This window comes from Sporisorium graminicola, chromosome SGRAM_8, assembly GCF_005498985.1.
Source record: "Sporisorium graminicola strain CBS 10092 chromosome SGRAM_8, whole genome shotgun sequence".
Lineage (NCBI taxonomy): Eukaryota > Fungi > Basidiomycota > Ustilaginomycetes > Ustilaginales > Ustilaginaceae > Sporisorium > Sporisorium graminicola.
In genome coordinates, this window is record NC_043738.1 from 751,675 (window position 1) to 773,519 (window position 21,845).

The 21,845-nt window shown below is 57.4% G+C and overlaps 9 protein-coding genes across 9 annotated transcripts; 4 read left to right on the forward strand and 5 right to left on the reverse strand.

Annotated features, from left to right (window-relative positions):
• Positions 1–124: 124 nt before the first annotated feature.
• On the reverse strand, positions 125–2,092 carry EX895_006026 (uncharacterized protein; the record flags this gene model as incomplete). The annotated part of the gene is made up of 1 exon (XM_029886618.1): positions 125–2,092. The coding sequence occupies one exon, from the start codon at positions 2,090–2,092 to the stop codon at positions 125–127; it is 1,968 nt and encodes a 655-aa protein (XP_029736931.1).
• Positions 2,093–2,935: 843 nt separating this feature from the next.
• EX895_006027 (uncharacterized protein) lies at positions 2,936–4,033 on the forward strand (the record flags this gene model as incomplete). Its single annotated transcript, XM_029886619.1, has 1 exon — positions 2,936–4,033. One exon carries the CDS (start codon positions 2,936–2,938, stop codon positions 4,031–4,033), a length of 1,098 nt encoding a protein of 365 aa, XP_029736932.1.
• A 123-nt stretch (positions 4,034–4,156) lies between these two features.
• Positions 4,157–7,669, reverse strand: EX895_006028 (uncharacterized protein; the record flags this gene model as incomplete). Its single annotated transcript, XM_029886620.1, has 1 exon — positions 4,157–7,669. The coding sequence occupies one exon, from the start codon at positions 7,667–7,669 to the stop codon at positions 4,157–4,159; it is 3,513 nt and encodes a 1,170-aa protein (XP_029736933.1).
• A 907-nt stretch (positions 7,670–8,576) lies between these two features.
• EX895_006029 (uncharacterized protein) lies at positions 8,577–10,733 on the forward strand (the record flags this gene model as incomplete). Its single annotated transcript, XM_029886621.1, has 1 exon — positions 8,577–10,733. The coding sequence occupies one exon, from the start codon at positions 8,577–8,579 to the stop codon at positions 10,731–10,733; it is 2,157 nt and encodes a 718-aa protein (XP_029736934.1).
• Positions 10,734–10,908: 175 nt separating this feature from the next.
• On the reverse strand, positions 10,909–12,096 carry EX895_006030 (uncharacterized protein; the record flags this gene model as incomplete). The annotated part of the gene is made up of 1 exon (XM_029886622.1): positions 10,909–12,096. One exon carries the CDS (start codon positions 12,094–12,096, stop codon positions 10,909–10,911), a length of 1,188 nt encoding a protein of 395 aa, XP_029736935.1.
• Positions 12,097–12,368: 272 nt separating this feature from the next.
• On the forward strand, positions 12,369–13,946 carry EX895_006031 (uncharacterized protein; the record flags this gene model as incomplete). Its single annotated transcript, XM_029886623.1, has 1 exon — positions 12,369–13,946. One exon carries the CDS (start codon positions 12,369–12,371, stop codon positions 13,944–13,946), a length of 1,578 nt encoding a protein of 525 aa, XP_029736936.1.
• A 133-nt stretch (positions 13,947–14,079) lies between these two features.
• On the reverse strand, positions 14,080–15,594 carry EX895_006032 (uncharacterized protein; the record flags this gene model as incomplete). The annotated part of the gene is made up of 1 exon (XM_029886624.1): positions 14,080–15,594. One exon carries the CDS (start codon positions 15,592–15,594, stop codon positions 14,080–14,082), a length of 1,515 nt encoding a protein of 504 aa, XP_029736937.1.
• A 1,316-nt stretch (positions 15,595–16,910) lies between these two features.
• Positions 16,911–18,197, reverse strand: EX895_006033 (uncharacterized protein; the record flags this gene model as incomplete). The annotated part of the gene is made up of 1 exon (XM_029886625.1): positions 16,911–18,197. One exon carries the CDS (start codon positions 18,195–18,197, stop codon positions 16,911–16,913), a length of 1,287 nt encoding a protein of 428 aa, XP_029736938.1.
• Positions 18,198–19,526: 1,329 nt separating this feature from the next.
• On the forward strand, positions 19,527–21,671 carry EX895_006034 (uncharacterized protein; the record flags this gene model as incomplete). Its single annotated transcript, XM_029886626.1, has 1 exon — positions 19,527–21,671. The coding sequence occupies one exon, from the start codon at positions 19,527–19,529 to the stop codon at positions 21,669–21,671; it is 2,145 nt and encodes a 714-aa protein (XP_029736939.1).
• Positions 21,672–21,845: the final 174 nt, after the last annotated feature.

The following is a 21,845-nucleotide window of genomic DNA, read 5'->3' on the forward strand; positions in this document are numbered from 1 at the left end:
CGACACCAACGCCGTCTCCATCGCACAAGCTCGTATCAAGCCGTATAATCAACAAAAAACCAGCTGCAAATGAGGCGAATGATCGAATTGGATGAATGACAGGCTAAAAAAGAATGCGAAAAGCTTAGTACTGACGCTTGAAGGGTGGGACGGGCTTGCACTCGGCCTCGTCGAGCGTCGTGCTGATCACACCACGGTAATCGAGCTTGACCTTGTCTCCGGTGCTCTCATGCTGCCAGGACAGGGTATGCTTCATCCACTCGTCATCCAAGCGGTCTGGGAAGTCCTCGCGCGCATGCGCACCACGGCTTTCCTTGCGAGCAGCGGCCGAGTGCATTGTTTGCGCAGCGCACGTCAAAAGGTTTTTCAGCTCGAGTGTCTCCACAAGATCACTGTTCCAGATCACAGAGCGGTCCTGAATCGACACGTCCGGGAAGGTCTCGTACACCTTGTCGATCTTCTCCACACCTTCGTCGAGCGTTTTCTGTGTACGGAAGACGGCGGCGTCGGACTGCATGACACGCTGCATGTCGTTGCGGATCTCGGCGGTGGTCTTGGAGCCGTTGGCGTTGCGAACCCAGTCGAGGTCGTTGATCGACTTGGCACCGGCGTCGCCCTTGAGCTCCTTGTGCGGCTTACCGGGCGAGAGGTTCTCCTTGATGTGGTTGGCGCAGGCACGGCCGAAGACAACAATGTCGAGCAACGAGTTGGCGCCCAGACGGTTGGCGCCGTGCACCGAGACACATGCGGTCTCACCGGCGGCGTACAGGCCAGGAACAATTTTGTCCTCGCCGTTGGGTCCCTTGGTGATCACCTCTCCGGTGTACTTGGTTGGGATACCACCCATGTTGTAGTGGACCGTGGGCAGCACGGGGATGGGCTCCTTGGTGACATCGACACCGGCAAAGATGGCGGCGGTCTCCGAGATACCGGGCAGACGCTCGTGGAGCACCTCGGGAGGCAAGTGCGAGAGCTGCAGGTAGATGTGGTCCTTCTCGGGGCCCACACCACGGCCCTCGCGGATCTCGATGGTCATGGATCGCGAGACGACGTCACGCGAGGCAAGGTCCTTGGCGGTGGGGGCGTATCGCTCCATGAAACGCTCGCCCTCCGAGTTGAGCAGGTAGCCACCCTCACCACGCGAACCTTCGGTGATCAGGCAACCGGCACCGTAGATACCGGTGGGGTGGAACTGGACGAACTCGAGATCCTGGAGGGGGAGACCGGCACGCGAGACCATGGCCATACCGTCACCAGTGCAGGTGTGGGCCGAGGTTGCGGAGAAGTAGGCACGTCCGTAACCACCGGTGGCGAGCACGGTCTTGTGAGCGCGGAAGCGGTGGATGGTGCCGTCCTCCATGTTGAGCGCAGTGACACCGACGCACTCGCCGTCCTCCATGATGAGGTCGAGGGCAAAGTACTCGATAAAGAAGTTGGTGTTGTGGCGGAGCGACTGACCATAGAGGGTGTGAAGCATGGCGTGTCCGGTTCGGTCGGCGGCGGCGGCACATCGGTAAGCCTGGCCACCCTTACCGTAGTTGAGCGACTGACCACCGAACGCACGCTGGTAGATCTTGCCGTCCTTGGTTCGGGAGAAGGGAAGACCGAAGTGCTCGAGCTCGATGACGGTGCGAGGAGCCTCACGGCACATGTAGTGGATGGCGTCCTGGTCACCGAGCCAGTCGGAACCCTTGACGGTGTCGTACATGTGCCATCGCCAGTCGTCCTCGGTCATGTTACCGAGCGCGGCGTTGATACCACCTTGGGCGGCGACGGTGTGCGAACGGGTGGGGAAGAGCTTGGTGATACAGGCCGTGTTGAGACCGGCCTCTGCCAGACCGAAGGCGGCACGGAGACCGGAACCACCGGCACCGACGACGATGGCGTCGTACTCGTGATCAATGACGGGGTAACCCTTGGCGGCGTCGAGCGGGGTGGCGGCCTCCTTTGCACGGAGTGGCTGGGAGGCAATGATGCGCGAGGCCTTGGCGGTCGAGTGGAAGCCGGCAAGGCGCTGCGAGGGCCCGACCAAGCTGGTCGAAGGCGCAGGTGCACGCGCGACGGCGCGCGAGAGCGACCTTCCGAAGATCATGGTGATGCGTGGTCTCGACGACGGCAGTCAGGCAGGTGGTGAATGCGTGTCAGATGCAGATGACGCTGCAGGAGGAAGAGCGAGGGGGGAGGTCGGGAATTGGTGGTAGAAGAGATGATGGCGTTGCACTATTTTTGTGTTGGCCAATCGCCCGCAATCCAAGAAGTGGATGAAGCAGACGTCTGCTCTGCTCACGGCGATGAACTAAGCTCACGGTCAGACCCGCTTCGAGCTTGCGGGGCAAACAGCTTTCCCTTTCACTCACACGGCCGCTGACCACGGACTCGACGGAAGGCACGCTCGCCGAGCTGGTCTTCTCGAGCTGGCGAAGGACGGATTAACCAATGCGCATCCTCTGATTCGTACACTCTTTTTGCTGTCTTTCGCTGAAGCCGACTTGGGCCACAGAGACGGCATATTTCGTCCGCGCGATGTGCGAGGCAGGCGTTTGTATTCGCAGGTCTTTGGCCAGATTCAAACCTCAGAAGCAGGACACTCGAATTTGTATTTTCGCGTGTCCTCAAGCGGAAGAAAGTACGGTATGCGCGCCAGCAAAGAGCTGAATTTAGACTAGACCGACGGGCAGAGATTTGGTAAGCGCAGTGTGGCTTGAATCCCGTCCAATTCCGTAAAAGCAGGAGAGCGTGTCCGTCTGGTCCGAGTTGAACCGAAATCGAGACAATGTTAGACTGCATTCATACTCGAGGCTTACATACTGCTGACTACGATCAAGGGTCCACCTGGTTTTTGCCAAAGGCAAGGCCTTGAGCGAGCTGCAAGAAGAAAGTAGTCATTGACTCTACTCCACCTTCGAAGACGACCCGACCCGCAACTACAGCTGACATGGCATTGATCATTGTATCCGGCTTGGCGAGCTCGGGGCGCTCGACGCGTTCCGCACTCATCAAGGAGGACCTCGAGCGACGCATCAAGGAAGCAGCTTCCTCCGGCCCTTCTTCGTCGGCTCAAGGGCCGAACAGAGTAGTGGTTGTATCGGATCACGACATTCATGTCCCGCGTTCGGCGTATTCTTCGCAGCGCGCCGAGAAGCCGGCACGAGCATCTTACTTGTCTGCTGTAACGCGGGCACTGGGCCGAGATACGATTGTGATTGCGGATGGCGGCGCCGGGCTCAACATCAAGGGGTTTCGGTATCAGCTGTGGTGTGCGGCACGCGAGGTGGGGGTGCGTTGTCTCTCCGTCCACGTCCATGCCCCTCCGCAGGTGTGCAAATTCTGGAATGGAAAGCGTAGGAAAGAAATCGGACAAGATGCCAGCTATGACGACGAGACGCTCGACAGCCTGCTCATGCGGTTCGAAGAGCCCAACGCCATGACGAGATGGGATTCACCACTGCTCATCGTGCCCACCACACTCTCCTCAGCTTCGGAACCACAGCCTGACGCTTCCGCTCCATCAATAGACGAGTCTCGAATCAATGTTGAACCGACTCCATTCGACGATATTTGGGATGCTGCTACGAAAGGCTCGGTGAACAAGGCCCCGGAAGTGGTGGCTCCTACTCGCTCCACCACTGCCAACTACCTCTCGGTACTCGAATCGTCAACGCAGACCGTCGTCTCTTGCATCGTGCAGCACCAGTCCTCTTTAGGCTTGCAACCAGGTACGGAAGTACCGATCAGTCATCCGAGCCTGACTGGACCCTCGCCGCTTGCCTTCACGCCACCAGCGGAAAAGCCGGTGACCATGGCCTCGCTCCAGCGCATCCGACGTTCCTTCGTCCGTATGCACAGCTCCGGTTCCGCTCAGATCAACGAACTCGGAAGCGCCGCACGGTCGGAAGGTGTCCAATTCTCGCTCACATCTCAGTTGTCACATTCTGGTCCGAAGGCAGCAGCTCCAGCTAAGACAGCTCAATCTTCCTCGACCGAATACGCCATCGCCAAGCGCTTCCTCGCTTTCCTCGAGGGTGCGCTTTGATGTCCGCACATGGCCATCCCTTGTACTTGTAGCTGCTCATTCACTCTCGCTCTCACTCAACTACGACAACTTTGCACGGCGAGGCATTCTGAGGCTTGTCATCTTGTCTTTGATTGCACGCCATCACACCACAGTATATCGGCCTGTGGTGCCCGGATTCCTCGCTTCTGCCTCGAGCGCAGCTTGCGTCGCTTCGACCAACAGACGCTGGATCTCTCGCACCGCATCCTCCACCATCGACTTGGTGTTCGACTCGATCAAAAGTTGCAGCTTGGGCGGCTCACCTGGCTGTGGCTCGGTGCCTTCTTTGTAGAACACGCCCTTGTTTGTGATCGACGCGCCCGTCGATTCGATCAGATGGCTCATCGTCTCCTTGTTGGTCACCCTCCAGCGCGCTCGCTGCGGGAAGTCGTTGATCGGCACGATCGCGTGGAAATCGGTGGCGTCCGGATCACGCGCTTTGCGCTCTTTCTGCTTGTCCGCGTCTGAGTTGCGAGCCGCTTCCTTGCGCGCATTGGCCTGCTTGCGGATGTTTTCCAGCACGGCGGCCAGCTTGGTGGTATCGGCGCCGTGCGCTTTGGCAGCTTCGAGCGCCGCTTCTTGTGCCTTGAGCTGTGCAGCTTCTTTCTTCTCTTGTTCCTGATCCGCTTTAGTTTTGGCGGCTGCAGCCGATGCTTCCTCGCCGACTGAAACAATCTTATTGTCCCGCACCGACTCGGGAGCTGCGCCATGCATGATCTCGATCTTCATGCCTTGAACCTTGCTCAGCTGGTCATCTGAGCTCGCCGAGGCGGCCGTTGTTGCACTTGCTTTAGCGTTGGCTTCGCTCGTATCGCCTGCATTGGCCGCCTTGCTGTCTTCGTCTGCTTCGCCATACGCCGACTTTTGGGCCTTGAGCACCTTTTCGCGGTCCGTTTCGAGGCGGTCTAGACCCTTGCCTCCGAAACCAGATCCGGCTGCTTTTGCCTTGCCTGCTGCGAGCTTCTCCTTGAATGCGGCTGCCATCGCCTCGAGCTCTGCGGGGACGTGCGCTGCACTGGCCTTCAGCGCTGCGATAATGTCGCGTGCGTATCGATCCTGCTCGGGCGTGATGAAGGTGATGCACGTTCCTTTCTGACCCGCCCGACCTGTGCGTCCGGCACGGTGCACATAGTCTTCCATGTGGTTGGGCACATCATAGTTGATGACCAGCTTGAGTTGCTTGACGTCGAGGCCACGCGCTGCAACCGAGGTGGCCGTCACGATGGGCACATTGCCCGCCTTGAAATCAGAAATCGTTTCATCACGGTCTACCTGATCCTTGCCACCGTGCAGCGACATGGTGACGTATCCCTTGCGGGTGAGGTCTTTGAGCAAGTCGTCAGCTGCCTCTTGACGATCGACAAAGATGAGCGTGCGCGCTTCCTTTTCGCGGTTGTATAGCTCGCCGAGGATCTCCAGAAGACGGTGAAACTTGGTGGTTTCGGGTCGCACCTCGACGATCTGCTCGATCTCGGCGGCAACGACGCTGCGTCCACCGACGGTGATCTCGAGCGGCTTGTTCTTGAGCACCTTACGCGCCAGTGACTCCATCTGTTTGGGGAAAGTGGCGGAAAACAGCACGGTTTGGCGGTCTGGGCGAATGTTATTCACGATCTTCATCACCTGCGGCTCGAAGCCCATGTCAAACATGCGATCTGCTTCGTCCAGCACGAGGTAGGTGACGCGATGCAGATTGGTGACGCGCCCTGAGTTGGCGGTCAAGAGGTCGATGAGTCGGCCCGGCGTGGCCACCACAATGTCGGCGGTCTTTTTCATCTCGGCAATCTGCTCCGAGATAGGGGCTCCTCCATAGACACAAGCGGCGCGAAGGCCGAGCGCTTTGATGAAGGGCCTCATCTCGCGATAGATCTGCACGGCAAGTTCGCGGGTGGGCGTCATGATGATGCCGACGGGACCTTCAGCAACCTCGACGGGGCGCTGGTCCTTGATATGTCGGAACATGGGCAGCAGGAAGGCCATAGTTTTACCCGAACCTGTCTTTGCTACGCCGATAATGTCCCGACCCGACATAATGGCTGGGATGGCTTGGCTCTGGATGGGCGTGGGCGCAGCATAACCAAGGCGCTTGATGACGTCCAGACAGCTGGCAGGAAGTCCGCAATGCGACCATTTGGTAAGAGGTTTGGGGCAGTCCTTGCCGCGCACAGTAATGGCGTCCATCTCGAGACGAATCTGGTTGGCGAGCTCCTCGGACATGTCCTGGATCTCGCCGGGAGGGTTGTAGAAGTCCTTGCGGAAAGGCTCGTAGTCCACGGAGGCGTGATCGACGGTGACAAGCTCTTTTTTCTTAATTTTTTTGGCGGCGAGAGCCAGAAGGTCCTCGGTGGCGACACCGACACGGTCGAGCTCGTCGAGCTCGTCGTCTTGGTCATCGACTTCTGCGTCGCTGTCGTCCTGTCCAAGCACAACCGCTTTGGACTTGGCCTCGGTATGGTCGCTCTCACCACTTGCACCTGCCTTGCGTCGGTCCTCTGCATTGACTTGGGCCACCTGCGTCTTGACAGTGGACATGAAGGCGTCCAAAGGGTCTTCTTCGTCGTCATTGACCTCCATGTCAGCGTTAGACGCGCCTGTCTGTGTCGCCGGTCCAGGTTGTGCATTGGCATCATCATCGTCGTCGACGTCGTCACCTGCAAATGTGCCTTTGCGTGGTGCGTCGATAGATGGATCGAGAGGAGGCAGATCACCAAGGCGGTGGAGATGCATGCGGGTCGACGGTTCGGACGCGTCTTCCATCATGGTACGCGATCGGTTTTGTGCACTGGTCCTGGATGGGTCCGTTCGCAGAGACAGCGTACGAAGACCAGTTGCATTGATGGGAGTCGAAAGCGACTGCGGATTCGAAGAAGAGGAAGCAGCAGTGGAGGCTGGTGTGCGCTGGATAGCCGGTGCGACGGCACTGGCGATGGACTGAGCTCGCTGCCTGGCTTCCTCGAGCGCCTTTTTGGCGGCCTGATCCTTGCGCCATGCGTCGAGTCGCGCCTTCTTTGCCAGTTTCGCTTGCTCTTCTGCTGACACTGGAGCGGCGCCCGAAGAGGTCGCATTGGTCGAAGGCGCTGATGTTGGCAGTGCGGATGGGAGGGTGGGGGGTGGTCCTGGGGTCGCGCCAGGAGGCGGTACGGCTGGTCTGGATGGAAGGGCGTCGTAAGCACTGGTTGACGCTGACACTACTTCTGCAGCGGTAACGGTGGCTGTAGCTACCTGGTGCGTGGGAGCACCCTCATCCCATCGCCTGCGGCTGCCATGCCTCGGCGCTTCACTATGGGAGTGCCAGTCATCACGGTGAGCGTGAGCACGAGAATCGTAGTCGCGCCTGTCCCGTTCTCGATGATGATCTGGATCGTACCGCCGATCGTAGCCAGCGCCGTTCAGAGAGGGCTCGGTGGTGCGATCACGGTGACTTCGTGAAGAGTGGGAATGGGTATGGGTATGGGCATGCGAGGAAGGAGAACGAGAACGGCGTCTGGTCGGCGCATGTCCGTGGCTTCTGTAGGAGGAGGAGGAAGACGAGGCATCATGCTTACTGGTGCGAGATCTATGGTAAGACGAGGAGGAAGAGCGGCGATAGTCGTCGCGGTCATCGTAGCCGCCCATGATGAGGAAGGGTTAGAGGCCAGCGATGGCTGCCTTGATCGGCTCGACGTTTGTGGGCAAGCTGTCCAGTGGCCCTCAGATGGGGGCAGCGTTCATGGAACCAGCGTCGACAAGCGCTCGTTCTTGGAACTAGGTCTGCTGGCTCAGCAATCGTCGATGATCACAGTGAGTATAAGCCGATGTGACGTCCAAGTGTGAATGTTGGGTGGTAGAGGCGTGGCAAAGTGCGAAGGAGAGGAACTACCGATGATCTCGAAATTGGCTCAGCCCCGCACTCACAAGATACAAATCACGCTTCGGCCTCGCCGACCAACGGTCCCATCGCTCGCTGCCGTTGGGACTAGCTTGCGTCGGTTCTTTTTTTGTTCCTGCTCCACATGATGTCGAGAAGAAAAGGAAAAGAGAAAAATAACATTTCAAGAAGAAAAAATCAGCCACAGGACCCTTCTGAAAAATTCAGGCAAAGCGGACCAGTGTCCAGTCTCCAGCCTTGTGTGGCTAACTGAATCAATGTGAGCCCTTGTTCTTCATCTGTCATCAACTAACATCACAACATCGCATCGTCACATCATCAGCATCGGCTTGTTGCCGAACCAGAGCTCTCATAGCATCCTAGCCACTTCAAACGCAAAGGTCTGTTTAGGACCGCCGCCGACCCGACTTGCAGGACTCTCATTGTGGCTCATCGAGAAGAGCTGCGAGAGGACGCGGCTAGCGCAGCTTCGAGGCGGTCTGCCTCCGATCAATCTGCAAACAATACTGGCGTTGAAGCCCAGTCGGCGCTTTGCTGTGAAAAGCTCAGCAAATCAAGCATCCGCCTTGCCTACAAGCAGCATAAGCTCAACTGTACAATAGCAGCTCTCACTTCATGCCGTCGCTGCCCACTGTCTCTTGATCTCACCACACGATGCCCGTCTCGGCAAAGGAAAGGGCGTTCGGCGCTCAAGACTTCATCGCCTTCGACTTTGGAGCAGACCACGACGACGACAATGCACCTCAGTCCTCGACACAGTCCAGAGGCAGTCGGGCAGTCAAGTCGCGCAACGACGACCATCCAAATGCATCGCGAAAGGGCAACAAGCGCAAGGCAGACGACCGAGAAGACGATGGGCGCAGCAAAAAGGAGCGTCAAATGGCTCGCTCGCGTCACACGCCATGGTCCGCCGAGGTAGACTGGACCCGATGCCAGAACGGCGCAGAGGCGCTGCACCGCGAGTTGATTGCTTTTGATGACTGGATGGCCCCCACTGTTGCTGAACATGAAACACGTTGCATGGTCGTCGAGCTCATCAGCCGCGCCATCAAGTCGCAGTTCCGCGATGCAGAAGTACATCCTTTCGGAAGTCAAGAGACCAAGCTCTACTTGCCCCAAGGCGATCTCGATCTGGTCGTCGTCAGCAACTCCATGTCTAATCTTCGAACCCAGTCGGCGCTCCGCACCATGGCTGCCTGCTTGCGGCGCCACAATCTCGCAACCGACGTCCAAGTTATTGCCAAGGCCAAGGTGCCTATCATCAAGTTTGTCACCACCTACGCACGTCTCAAGGTCGACATTTCGCTCAACCACACCAACGGTCTCACCACTGCAAGCTACGTCAACAGCTGGCTGCGAAAGTGGCCTCACATTCGACCCCTCATCTTGGTTGTCAAGTATTTGCTCATGCAGCGAGGCATGAGCGAGGTGTTTTCGGGCGGCCTCGGAAGCTATAGCGTCATCATCATGGTCATCAGCTTTCTGCAGCTTCACCCCAAAGTGCAACGGGGCGAGATCGAGGCTGACCGCAGCTTGGGTGTTCTCCTTCTTGAATTCCTCGAGCTGTACGGCAAAAACTTCGGCTACGACAATTGCGGCATTTCGATTCGAGGCCGCGGTGGTTACTTCAGCAAGGCGCGCCGTGGCTGGAAGGATGAGAGGCGGCCATTCATGCTGTGTATCGAGGATCCACACGATCCCTCCAACGACATTTCGAAAGGCTCGTTCGGCATCATCAACGTGCGGTCGACGCTAGCAGGTGCGTTTGACATTCTTACCGCTGCCATCTGCCAGCAAGCCAACGAAGGCAGTTCGAGCCTGCTCAAGGCATCTGGGGGTCGTGGTGATCCGGCCCGTAGCAAGCATCGCCGTTTCTCTGTCGACTCGGATTCTGATTCCGACGCTGAAGCTCGGCGAGCGCTGGTACGCGACTCTACAGCTGAAGGTGGGAAGGACGACAAGGATCCCAACAGCTTGCTTGGTACCATTCTCGGCATCTCGAATCCGGTGGTGCGGCAGAGAGCGGAGATGGAGGAGCTCTATTTTTCCGGTTCTCTCCAATTTAAATTGGGCAGGCCAGCACCGCCCAGCAGTCCACCCCCTGCGCGTCCTTCTTCGTCCTCACGACCACAGCCTCTCGAAGCTGCTGGCTCGTCAGATGCGCGTCCCTCGGCCACGGGCAAAGAACGAGGCGACAGCGGAGTCATCTCGATCGACGATGCCAAGCGCGGCAAGATGCCTAAGCTGTCCATTCGCGGATCTGCTGCGGCGGCGGCGAGCAAGGCGAGCGACGCATCTTCCGCAGACACTCAGCGTGGATCGAATCGTCGCACCAGAACCAGGAGCCCTGGCGCTGCAGGCTCAGGCGACGATGCTTTCGACCCTGAGGAAACAAGCAAGGCAAGACCTGAAGCAGAGAGCGAGGAAGAGGACTCTCGGTACCGTGCAAGTCGCTCGGCCAAATCCAAGGCATCGGCTGGTTCCGCCAACAAGCGTGCTCGCACGACGCAGAGTGAAATCACGCAGGCCGATCTGGAAGATTTGTCGCAGTCGGCGCCGTCGACGTTTATCTCGGAAGACGACTCGGACGACAATGTGGCGCGCGGCGAGGAAAAGATGCAGCTCCCCACGCTTTCAAACGCTGGCAGCACCAAGTCGTCACCCAAGCTCGGCAACACAAGGAAGGGAATGTCGCGCATCTCGTCGCGCACCAAGAATGAATTTTGGACCTCAAAAGGTGTCGATGCGCAATCGACGGACAATTCGGCGTCTCCGCCGCCGCCATCGGTTGGCAAGGTCACGTCGAGCTAAGTATCGGATTCAAAGGCATTTGCATAGCGTCCTGTTCAATGCAAGCATGTGCAACACAGTCGTGCGACACAGACTGTGGCATTCAAGACGATGAATCTGTTGTGCGATGGCGAGAAATTGCTTGAACTACATGCGTGGACGTCGGGTCAAATGAACGGTGGTCCAGAGGAACACGTCACTCCCAGTCGGAATCCTCTTCGGATTCTCCGGCTTTACCTGGAACGGGCTTGGACGCGGAGACAGCGGGAAAGGTGGTCGTGGTTGTCTTGTCTGCTGCCGATGCTCTGTCCGTCGCCGGTGTTGCTGGAAGAGCAGCCTCGGTGCTGGCGGCGGCGGCCTCCTCATCATCTTCGTCCCATGCAAAGTCTTCTTCCTCCGCAGAAGCTGCAGTTGGTTTCTTCGCTGGCCCTGTCGTGCCCTCGGAGGCCTCGATAGGCTTCTCGGATTGGGAGTCGGGAGTCGACTTGTCTGCTGCTCCTGCCTTGCGAATGGGCTCGGACCCAGCACTTGTCGGAGCGCCGCTCTCTGCCGCTTCGCCTTCTGGCGGCACGATGCGGACCAGCTCGCCGACAAAGTCCTTCATGTCTGATTGCATCTCGCGAGCAAAACTCTCGGTGGCGTGCAAGTAGCGTGTGGCCAACTGTTGCGACTCTTTGAGATCGAGATGTGGAAGATGCGACTGAATCGTCACCGAGAGCTTCGCAAGGGACTCTTGGATGTTGATCGGGGTCGTTCCTGTCGGCTTCTCCGCAGATTCGCCGTCTTTCGGCTCCTTGCTGCCTGCTTGTGAAGGTGAAGAGACGGACTGAAGCGTGGAGGTCAAAGAATGCTGCAGCTGGACAAGTCGTGGGTCGGAGGTGAGTTTATTGAAGAGCGACGAGACCGAAGCGCTTAGGGTTGGACCGTCGCTGTGAGGCGTTGTGCTGTCTGTGGCTGCGGCTGCGGTAGGATCGTCGATGGCTCTCTGTTTTCCCTTGCTGTTCTCGGATCGGATTGCAGCATCTCCAGAGGCGATGTCCAGGGATTCCGAGTCGACCTTGGGATGCTGATCACCTTCTTGTGGTTGCTGCTGGCTCTGATCGCGTGCCTTCTTCTGAGCTTCGCCTATGGAAGATTCGAACTTGGCATATTCGCTCTTTGCGTAATTGACGATACCTCCTCGATTCTCCATCTCCTTGCGCGCCTGTGTGATCGAGTCCTGCGACTTTTTGGCAAAGCCAGTCCACCAGTTCGAGATGTTGCCCACGAGCTTTTCGACGTTTTGATCGAGTTCCGTCTTGTTGGTCTGATCGTTGCTGGTCGGCGTACTGGACCCATCAGCACGGCCAGTACCGGCCAGAAGACCGGAGTCGTAGATGTCCATGGTTATTAGAAGTGGTTGTCGAGCTTCGCCTTGTGCGATGACGAAGAAAACTCGTGAGGATGAATGTCGAGAGTGAAGGCGTTGGGCGGGGAAGGTCAAGGGACAAACACGCACCTGCCACCCGCGGAATCACAAAGGCGCGTGCGAGCCGAATTTTCCCGCTGCAGTCCGAGTTCCGAGCAGCCAGCAAGTTTCGAAGAAGCGCAAGAAGGATAGCATCAAGACGGCCACCATATCAATAGCTCAACAGACCCAGGTGCTGCTCAACGGGGATGAAGCTCCCGTCGCAGTCAGCCTTTCGCGCGTGCCTCGGCGCCCGACTAGCCGCGCGCCCCGCTCAGATCCGCGCAAGGGTGCAAAACCTCACCTCGCAACTGCACTCGCGAGATCGAAGCCTTTTCCGAACATGCTTTGCGCGCTCGACCGGCATCAGCTCTGAAAGTGCGGTCCTCCGTACCTTTTCAACCTCCGCAGCTGTCAGGCTGGGTGCGAGCATCGCAGCTCAATCTCCCACCACCATCACCATCCTCGGAAAAGAGTATCCTACGGATGACTACACCAACATCCCAGCCTCGATCCTGTCACGGCTTACGCCGACACCGGCTCTTCCTTACACTAAGAACCACCCTCTAGCGCTCTTACGCGACCAGGTCGAGGCATCGCTTGGCCCCAACTACACCGCTATTCTTGCCACCTCACCCGTCGTCACCACCGAGCTCAACTTTGAAGATCTTGGCATCGCTGCGGACCATCCTGGCCGAAGCCCCACAGACACTTACTACGTGAATCGCAACACCTGCCTGCGCACCCACACCTCAGCTCATGAAGTCGAGACGTTCCGCAACAAGCATGAGCGGTGGCTGCTCACCGCTGACGTGTATCGTCGCGACGAGATCGACGCCTCGCACTATCCCATTTTCCACCAGGTGGAAGGAGCGGCCATCTTCCCTCCCAGCGAATATGCACCCGGCGGCAAAGTGGAACAAGAATGCTTGGAGATGGAGGCCAAGCTGGCCCAGGCGAATTTCGCGATCGAGGACCAAGTCGGCCTCACTGAGGCTGGAGGGTATCAGAGCCATCACGATCCTCGCGAAGCTGCATTGGCAGTGCGACATTTGAAAGCGACGCTCAACAGTCTTGTGTTGCAACTGTTCGGAGATCGGCACGCCTACGATGCGGCGCAAAAGGGAGGCTCTGCTGCAGACCCGCTGCGCGTTCGTTGGATTCCGGCCGTCTTTCCGTTCACGTCGCCGTCTTACGAGGTGGAAGTGTGGTTCCGAGGCAAGTGGCTCGAGATTCTCGGATGCGGTGTGGTGCAGCAAAAGACGCTGGACAAGGCAGGTGTGCCCAACCGACTGGGATGGGCCTTTGGAATCGGGCTGGAGCGCATCGCTATGGTGCTCTACTCGATCCCGGATATTCGCCTCTTCTGGACGCAGGATCCACGCTTCCTGGGGCAGTTTGCGAGCGCGAGCAGCAACTCGGTCTCTGCAGCAGGCGGCCAATCCAACAAAACCGCCGGCCAGCCTGCTTCCAAACCCGAGCTGCTCACATTCAAGCCGTACTCGAAATTCCCGCCATGCTACAAGGATGTGTCGTTCTGGTTGCCACAGGACCGCGCGTTCCACGAGAACGACCTGTTCGAGATCGTGCGTGATCGCGTCGGCGATCTGGTCGAAGATGTGGTCAAGATCGACGACTTTGTCCATCCCAAGACGCAAAAGCAGAGTCTGTGCTACCGGATCAACTACCGGTCCATGGACAGGTCGCTCGAGAACGACGAGGTGAACCAGCTCCACTCGGATGTTCTGGCCAGGCTGGTCGATCAACTGTCGATTGAGATTCGATAGATCGGAGAGCCATTGCGATCTTTGATTGTCGTCGTGGTTCGCGACCGCGACGCTACACCGGCCTGAGTGGTGCCAGAGGTGAAGGCCAAGTTGAAGCTCCATACACACAATTTGATCAATTTCAAAAACGATTTCAGAGATCTACAACTACAGGTGCATCTTCGCCTTGCTCCGCTTCGAGATCGCCTTGAACTTCAGCTTCCTCGTCGAGCCTTTGGTCGAGGTGCCAGCCGAACCTGACGGTGGTGAAATGGCTGAGGGATCTCCAAGCTTTTATGAGGTGTTCGGCTCCTCCACCTCGTGGCGACCGCTGTGGGCTGGTGGCTGCAGTGGAGGATAGCGAGCGAGCGATGCTTGCGCGTAGCACATCGAGCTGTGTGAGCACATGCGATTCTTCGTGTGGCGAAGACTGCGAGGACCAAAAGTCTGGTGTAAGTAGAGACAGCTGTGACCGAAGAGTGTGGAGGAAGGCGACGTGCGAATCCAAGTCGGGCTGAGCGTGCTCTGCGGAGACAAGTGGAGAAGTCGTAGAGGGATGCGGCTGGAACCCTGACTGAGCTCCGATAAGTTGAGCAGAGCGACAGAAGAGCGCCACGAGGTCCTTCCACTGCTCGAAAGCGTACACGTTGTTGGCGGTGACGAAGAGGATGAACGCCAGCTCGAGCTCGCACAGTAGTGGCAGGTACCATTCCTCCTTGCTCGGATCGATGATCCCGACGAAACATCGGCGTGCTACATCTTGGAGCAGCCAACTCTTGTCTTGACTCCACCGCGTGATTTCCGACCCCACCGAGTTTGGCGGCCAGCTTCGTCTCAGATCGAACGACGTAAAATAAAGAAGCTCGTCATCATCGTCGTCGTTATTGTTGGAGTCTGCCGCTGTTGTACGCTTTCTGCCCTTGTCCTCAGTCGAATGATCCGCTTCGCCATCAATTGCGACCTCAAACGGCTCGGGTGCAGGTCTCGACTTTCCCCAGATAACTTTGCCCTTCTCGTTCCGACCCAAATTGCCGGATCGCTGCAGCGATGCTTTCTCCTTTTCATCAATGGAGCTGCTCGGTCCAGTCGCGAAGCTGTCTGTAATCGAGTCGCCGCTCGTGCTCTCCACGCCGAGGACTTTGGCTACCACCTGTCGACCAACGTGACCGCCGTTTTGACTGAGATGACGGGTTGCGCTTCCCCACGGATCCTGAGCTGCAGACGGATACGGCAGCAAGCGCGGTTCGACGCTGGCGAGTACGTCTGGGGATACGATTGTTGGGATGGACCCGCTGCTGGATGGGTCGACGGTTCGAGTGACATGGCGACGCCTTGACCGCCCAATCCCCGAGTCTAGCGATGCGACTAGACGCTGTTGGACGCGGTCGAGTTCTCGAACTGCTACCTCGTCCGCGTCGAACCAGCGAAGTAAAACATTACGTGTCGAGGTACTTGAAGGTTCAGTCGCGTCTGCTTGGTCAGAAGATGAAGTGAGCGCAGGGATGCTCCACGAAACGCAGTGCCAGCCAGCCGGGAGCTCCTTAATGCCAGCAAATTGCTCGTTGGTTACGTACGCTTCTGAGTGAGCGTCCAGAATCAGCTGTGTACGTGGGGGCAAGCCATTGAGCAGAAGTGTTGCCGGATCCTGTGCAGCCTTGCTGGCCGACATGTCTGCGTCTGATGTGAGGGAGAGATGCCCAATGTGATACAAAACGTACAAGAAGAAGGACTTCTGAACAGAAGGACCAGAATGAAAAAGTCAGTGAATGGTCCTCCACATGTCCGAAATCCGAACTGAGGCTGCATGCGTTTTCCAACGAGCGTCTTGACCCGGACTTGCCCTCCTCACTACCATCCTGTACAACGACCAACACACCACAAACATGCCACAAACCACCAACTCGCAGCACTCACTCCTCACACGATGACCGACTCAGCAAGGGCAGTCTCCAGCCTCGCCTCAGTCCCAGACAATCAACTCGACGCATACATCGCCGATCTGATCGTGCAGAAATCCAAAGCAAAGGAAGCACGATCCGAGCAGCATGGAATGGCCGCTGTTCTCGACAATGCCGATCACAACGTTGCCAAGGTGCCAAACACGAACAAGAGGTTTCTGGCATCCGTAATTCGGAATGTGGAAGGCCACAACCAGGCGCTGCTACGACAGCAGGCTAAGGAAGAACGTTCACAGTCTGCTAGCGCTAGACGCAGGGAACAGGATGGAACCGGCGGGCCTTCTAGGCTGAGAGGCTGGTCAGACGACGAAGATGAAGACTCCTACAGATCTGAAAATCGTCGGACGGAGGAGGAGGGAGAAGAGTTGGGTCTCTCGAGCAAGATGGACAAGTACTTTGAGCGACCTTCGCACGCAGAACGTTCGGATTCACAGTCAAGCCGGCTACAGGAACCGCAGGCACCTTCAATGCGGGTCCGGCAGAAGGAGCGAAGCAAACCAAATCGCCGATCCGATCGGCATTCAAATGATGAAAGCCATGCCTCTCCAAAATCCAGTTCTAGCAGGCACCGCGAGCGTAGCCCCCACGAGAGCCGGAGGGACAAGTCAAAGAGAAGCAGAGACGATCGACACTATAAGAGCGAAGAGGAGGAGCACAGACACGCATTACCCTCCAAGCACAAGTCGGTCGAACGTCGCCGCTCGCATCGCAGCTCGCACGTGCAGCGCGATAACGGCTCCGACGACGAAGAGCGGGACAGGCGTCGGCGGAAAGCCATCTCACAGCATTGGGATGGAGTGGGCTCGCATCGAGACAGGGGTAGGAAAAGGAGCACCTCCCCTCCGCCTGAGCCGCCAAAAAGAGTTCGAGAGTGGGATCTTGGCAAAAATTCGTTTGCTTTCTGACCTGCTACTCGACCTCGCTGTGTCTCACGACTGCCGACATACGATACCCCTGTTCAGACCACTACGCACGCTTGTTCGCATCGAATTCAATTTGCTGAGCTAGAAGCACCTGAGCCTCTGCCTTACTGCCTGGGGAACTGATTCAAAGCTCTGAGCTTGTCGAGGATCTCATCGAGACGGCTACGATCGACCTGAATCTTGGGAGACCATCCGAGCACGCGCTTAATCTTGGTGTTATCAAAGGCAAGGGAACGGTTGGCGAGCAGATCGGTGTCGATCCAGCCGGAGAGCGGGCAGTCTCGGATGCCGGTTTCTTTGGTGATCTCCTCAATGGCTCTGGCGTGCTTTTCGTTGACATCGTTGACAACGCCGGAGAGATTGAGTCGCGCGTACGTGTTGACCAGAGCATTGACAAAGCCAGTTTCCACTTGGAATGCTTCGCCGATCATGTCGAGCAGCTTGCCTTGGTTCATATTCGTGTCGTCAACCAGATTGAAGACGGGCGCTCGCGGTGTCTCTGTGCGAGGACAGCATTCGGACCCCACTTTTTCTCGCAGCGAATCCTGAACCTTGTCCTTGATGCGCACTGGCACGAGGTTCTCGCCGGCTAGCTGGTTGGCTTCGGAACGCGATCGCGAGGCCACCCATTCGACGAGCTTCCAGGCGGCGGAGCACCAGTCGTCGATGTGGATCGTGTGGATACGGAGCTCGGGACCCCAGAGCAACTTGAGTGGCTCTCCCAGGCGGCTGTACACCTTACCGAGAGCGTAGCGAGAGGGGAGGGAGCCAGAAAAGACAAAGGGACCGACGACCTCAGCAGAGCGTAGGATGGCCAGTGGAAGCTTGTCGACGCTAGCAGCTGCGCGCTCTGCCTCGTACCACCAGTAGGCACGTGGCGAATTGGGCTTGATAACGTCCGACTCTTTGAGGGCGGGTGCATTTGGCTCGAGGGTGAGGAAGGCAAAGGTATCTCTGATGTGTGCTTTCACGTTTCTGCGAAGCGACTCAGATGCGGTTGAACGAGCAGTCTTGGCTGTTCGTTCGAGCAAGACCTCTTCAGGAAAATCTTGAAAGCCGATGCCTTCGCCGGCGAAATCAAAGACAACGTCGTACGAGCCGCCCTGAGGGTGATCGTAGACGGCTGGCAGGTTGGCAGGGATATTAAGGTTGACTTGACGATATTCGACTCGAGGATCTTGGAGGGCAGACCAGGTTTCTGGATCTAAGTAGGTGGAGCTGTTACCGTCCGAGACGTGGAACTTATCAGCGAGCCGAACGTGTTTGATCTTGATGCCGTTCCTCTCAGCGTCATGAGCTGAGTCGAGCAGCCATTTGAGCAGCGGGCGTGAAAGATAGGCTGTGCCACCGAGGATGAGCACCGAAACCTCGGCGGGAAGAGCTTGCGACATGATGGGTTGGCGCGAGCGAGCAAAGCAATGCTTCGAGGCTGGAAGAAAGGTGAACAGGGGATTTTGCTCGCTCGATCTGCCGATGGAAGGCAGGAAAGGAAAGGAAGCTCGGCTAAGCAGCTGGGCCAACAAAGAGGGGCGTAGACAAAGCACACTGGAGCTAAGCGAGACGGAGCTTAAAATTGAAACGGCGCAGCACGCACCGCTCGAGGTATACAGCTAGCTGTTCACCTCTGAGACTGAAATGAGGACCCACCAAAGCACGTTGTTGAGAAGCAGACGCTTGCACTTGGCCGGGAAACAGTCTTGATGAAGAGCACCGCCCGATGTGACTTGATCGTCCAAGTGTCAGAAATTGTGATTCAAGTGAGACAAACACAAACTAACACTTCCGAATTCCGACGCGGCTCGCCCGTCCACTAATCGAGACATGTCATTTACTGCAACCAATCCAGGCCAACGCCCCCGTATCTCTGCACCTGTAGTCTATTCCAACGTCACTCTCGTGCGTTCAGTCACGCAGTCACGCAGTCACACAGTCACATAGAAACGGAGTCACTCTTTCACCTTGGCGCCAAGCATCAAGCTGACCTTCGCTGTCTTCACTCTAGTGTGGATGTTGAAACCGCACCGCCTCTTGTGCCTTTATGTAGCATAATCTTCTTTCTTTCCAATCTCGGGACATGGCACACCGACAACTGAGCATCTCCCTTGATGCAGGTCATCGCGGCTACCTGCTCAAGCTGTTCAATCTGGAAACTTGGAAGCGACCGCCAAGAACATGCTTGGCAACCGTCTAAGTCGCCGTTTGACCGACGAGAAGTTGAACGCATAGCTCGTCGCGCTCCCGAGTTGCAGCCGTAGTCGCACCTTCGAATTGTTTTGAGTTCGTCAGCTTGGTCCCTCAGCCATTGAATTCTTCCTTCCCCCTTCCCATACGGGTAAGTTGGAGCCACACACTCAATCCACCTTCGCCCGGCTTTTAACATAAGCGCTTCGGCTGTTCCCTCTCCTCCCCGTCTTCCCCTTCCTTCCGTTTCACTACCACCATCCCACTTCTCCCTGCACCCGCAATCACGGTCATTCTTCTCCCTCATCGAGGCTGGTCCTCTCGTTTCTCGTCCCTTTCGTTCTTTACCTTTCTCTTCCGACGCAGAAACCGCTCTTTCATCTAGGCCAGGTGCCTTTCGCTTTACCAGCTTTGCTCACCTCTGACCGGTTCAGAGACAGCGACTCGCATCAACACTCTTTTTTCCCGACACCTTCCTCCTCGTTCGTCGCCGCTAGCAGGAATCGACTTCTTTGCTTCCACCTCAGACTCTTTGCACCATGAGGCTCTTTCCTAGGGATACCAGCTTGAACACCGTAGCCAGCGCCCTTTCGCTGGCTGCCGCCAACTACAAGCCCATTCCACAGCTGCCCACAGCGAACCAGAGCACAGCCATCACCGATGCCAACACAGGCGGTCGAAACGCTGTCAACACCAAGCCCATCTCGTTCCAGGTGCAAAAGACCGGTTCCGCCACCGACTGGTCCGCAACGCACAACTCTTCCGACTGGGGTGTCCCTTCCACCCTCTACGTCCCCGTCCAGTCCGCCAACCAGACCACCACAGCAACCGACGCCGACTCTGCACGTAAGCTGGCCTCTTCACGAAAGGTAGGCCCTGGAAGCTGTCCTTATTCGGCTGGCTACACGCCCAATGGAGGATGGGACAAGCTTCCTGCTCCCACCTTCCCTGCCTTCGATCCAGTCAGTGCCACCATCATGCGCTACCGACAGCAGCAGGGTGTCAATCTGGGCGCCTGGTTCGTTCAAGAAGGTTGGATGGAGAGCAACTTCATGTCCTGTGCCACCGGTTCCAAGCAGGCCGAATTCGACATTCTCGATGGCTTTGGCACCACCAGCGCTGGTCTCAGCTCGGCACGTGCCTACATGGAACAGCACTGGGACACCTGGATCACCGAGGACGATTTTCGCAACCTCGCTCAGATGGGCATCAACACAGTGCGCCTGCCCATTGGCTACTGGTCTGTTGGCCCTTACTTCACCCACTACAGCCCATTCGAACAGTACAAGTCGGTCTACGAGTTCAGCTGGCGCTACATTGCACGAGCCATCAACTGGGCTGCCAAGTACGACATTGGCGTCATTGTCGACCTCCACGGCGCCTACGGATCTCAGAACGGTCAGGCCCACTCGGGTCTCAGCGATGGCAACATTGAATGGTACAACTCCTGGAACCAGAACCTCACCACCGAGCTCCTCGTGTGGATTGCCAAGGAGATCTCCGACGTGACCAACGTTATCGGCATCCAGCTTCTCAACGAGCCCCAGAATCGTGACAGTTACTGGACATGGCTGCCCACTGCCATGGATGCCATGCGTGCCGCTTCGCCGTACGCCAAGACCATCCCTCTTTACTTCCACGACGCCTTCGTCCTCGAAAAGGGTGCTGCCTTGGTTCAGAAGCGTTCTGATTTCGTCGTGTCGGACCACCACGCATACTACGTCTACACCTCCTCCGACCAGGCCCTCTCTGCTCAGGGCCACATCTCCAAGCTGGACGACTCCATTTTCAAGCAGTTCGCCCAGCAGTCCGCCGTCGCTCGCCGCAACCTAATCGTGGGAGAATGGTCATGTGCGCTCGCTTGGAGCTCGATCAAGAACAGCAAAAACCAGTCTCAGGACCAGACCGAGTTCTGTCAGACTCAACAGGATATCTGGCAGACTACCGGCGCTGGTTGGACCTTCTGGTCGTACAAGATGGAGAACTGCGACCAGAACTCGGGTTGGTGCTTCCAAAGTGCAGCCAACAAGTTTTTGCGGGGCAACTTCTCGTCGTGGGGCACTGCGGTTTCGTCAACCTCTCTTGCCAGTGCAGGTAACGTGACTGGTGACAAGATTGGCTCGCTCTCGTCCATCCGCACCGACATCAGCCGCGTTCGTCTGCCTACCAACAACACCACTGCCACCGCTCTCAAGACGGCCAAGTCGTTCCTTGCTGTGGGTGAGTCCGATGACGACGCCGAGGGCGATGACATCAGCAGCGTTGGTCCCAACGGTTTCGGCCACTCGCTGTTCGCCACCGCTGCTGCCGAGTCGACCTCGCAGCAGGACAAGAAGCCAGTGGCACGCGGTATCGGAAGCTACACAACTTTTGCTGCTCGTCAAGCGCAACAGGACCGTGCGCTCGTCGAGCGTGCTGCCGCCGCAAGCGCCACCGTCGCCAATCGTGGCTTCTCGGACGGCTTCTACACCTCACGCATCCTCGCCTCTTCCACCGACACGCTTTCGCGCCTCGGCTTCGGAACGCAGTACCAACAAGACTCGTTCCAGTCCTACGTCGCTGCAGGCACTTTCAAGAAGAGTGACGAGGCGGCGTACAACACTCAGTTTGTTGCCGGTGTCAAGGCCGCCGAAAACGCCATTAGCTACATTGTCTCGAGCTACGCCAACAAGACCAAGTCTTGAGCAAGATCCCTCCTCCCTCTTTACCCTCCTCCCTCCCCTCCTCTCTCTTCCTGTACCCACATCGAGTCACATGATCAATACAAACTCATTGTCACTCAAGTTCACACTCTAAACACGGCGCACTCGACGAAAGAACAAAGACCGACTGTGCAAAAACATTGAATGTGTGCAGAA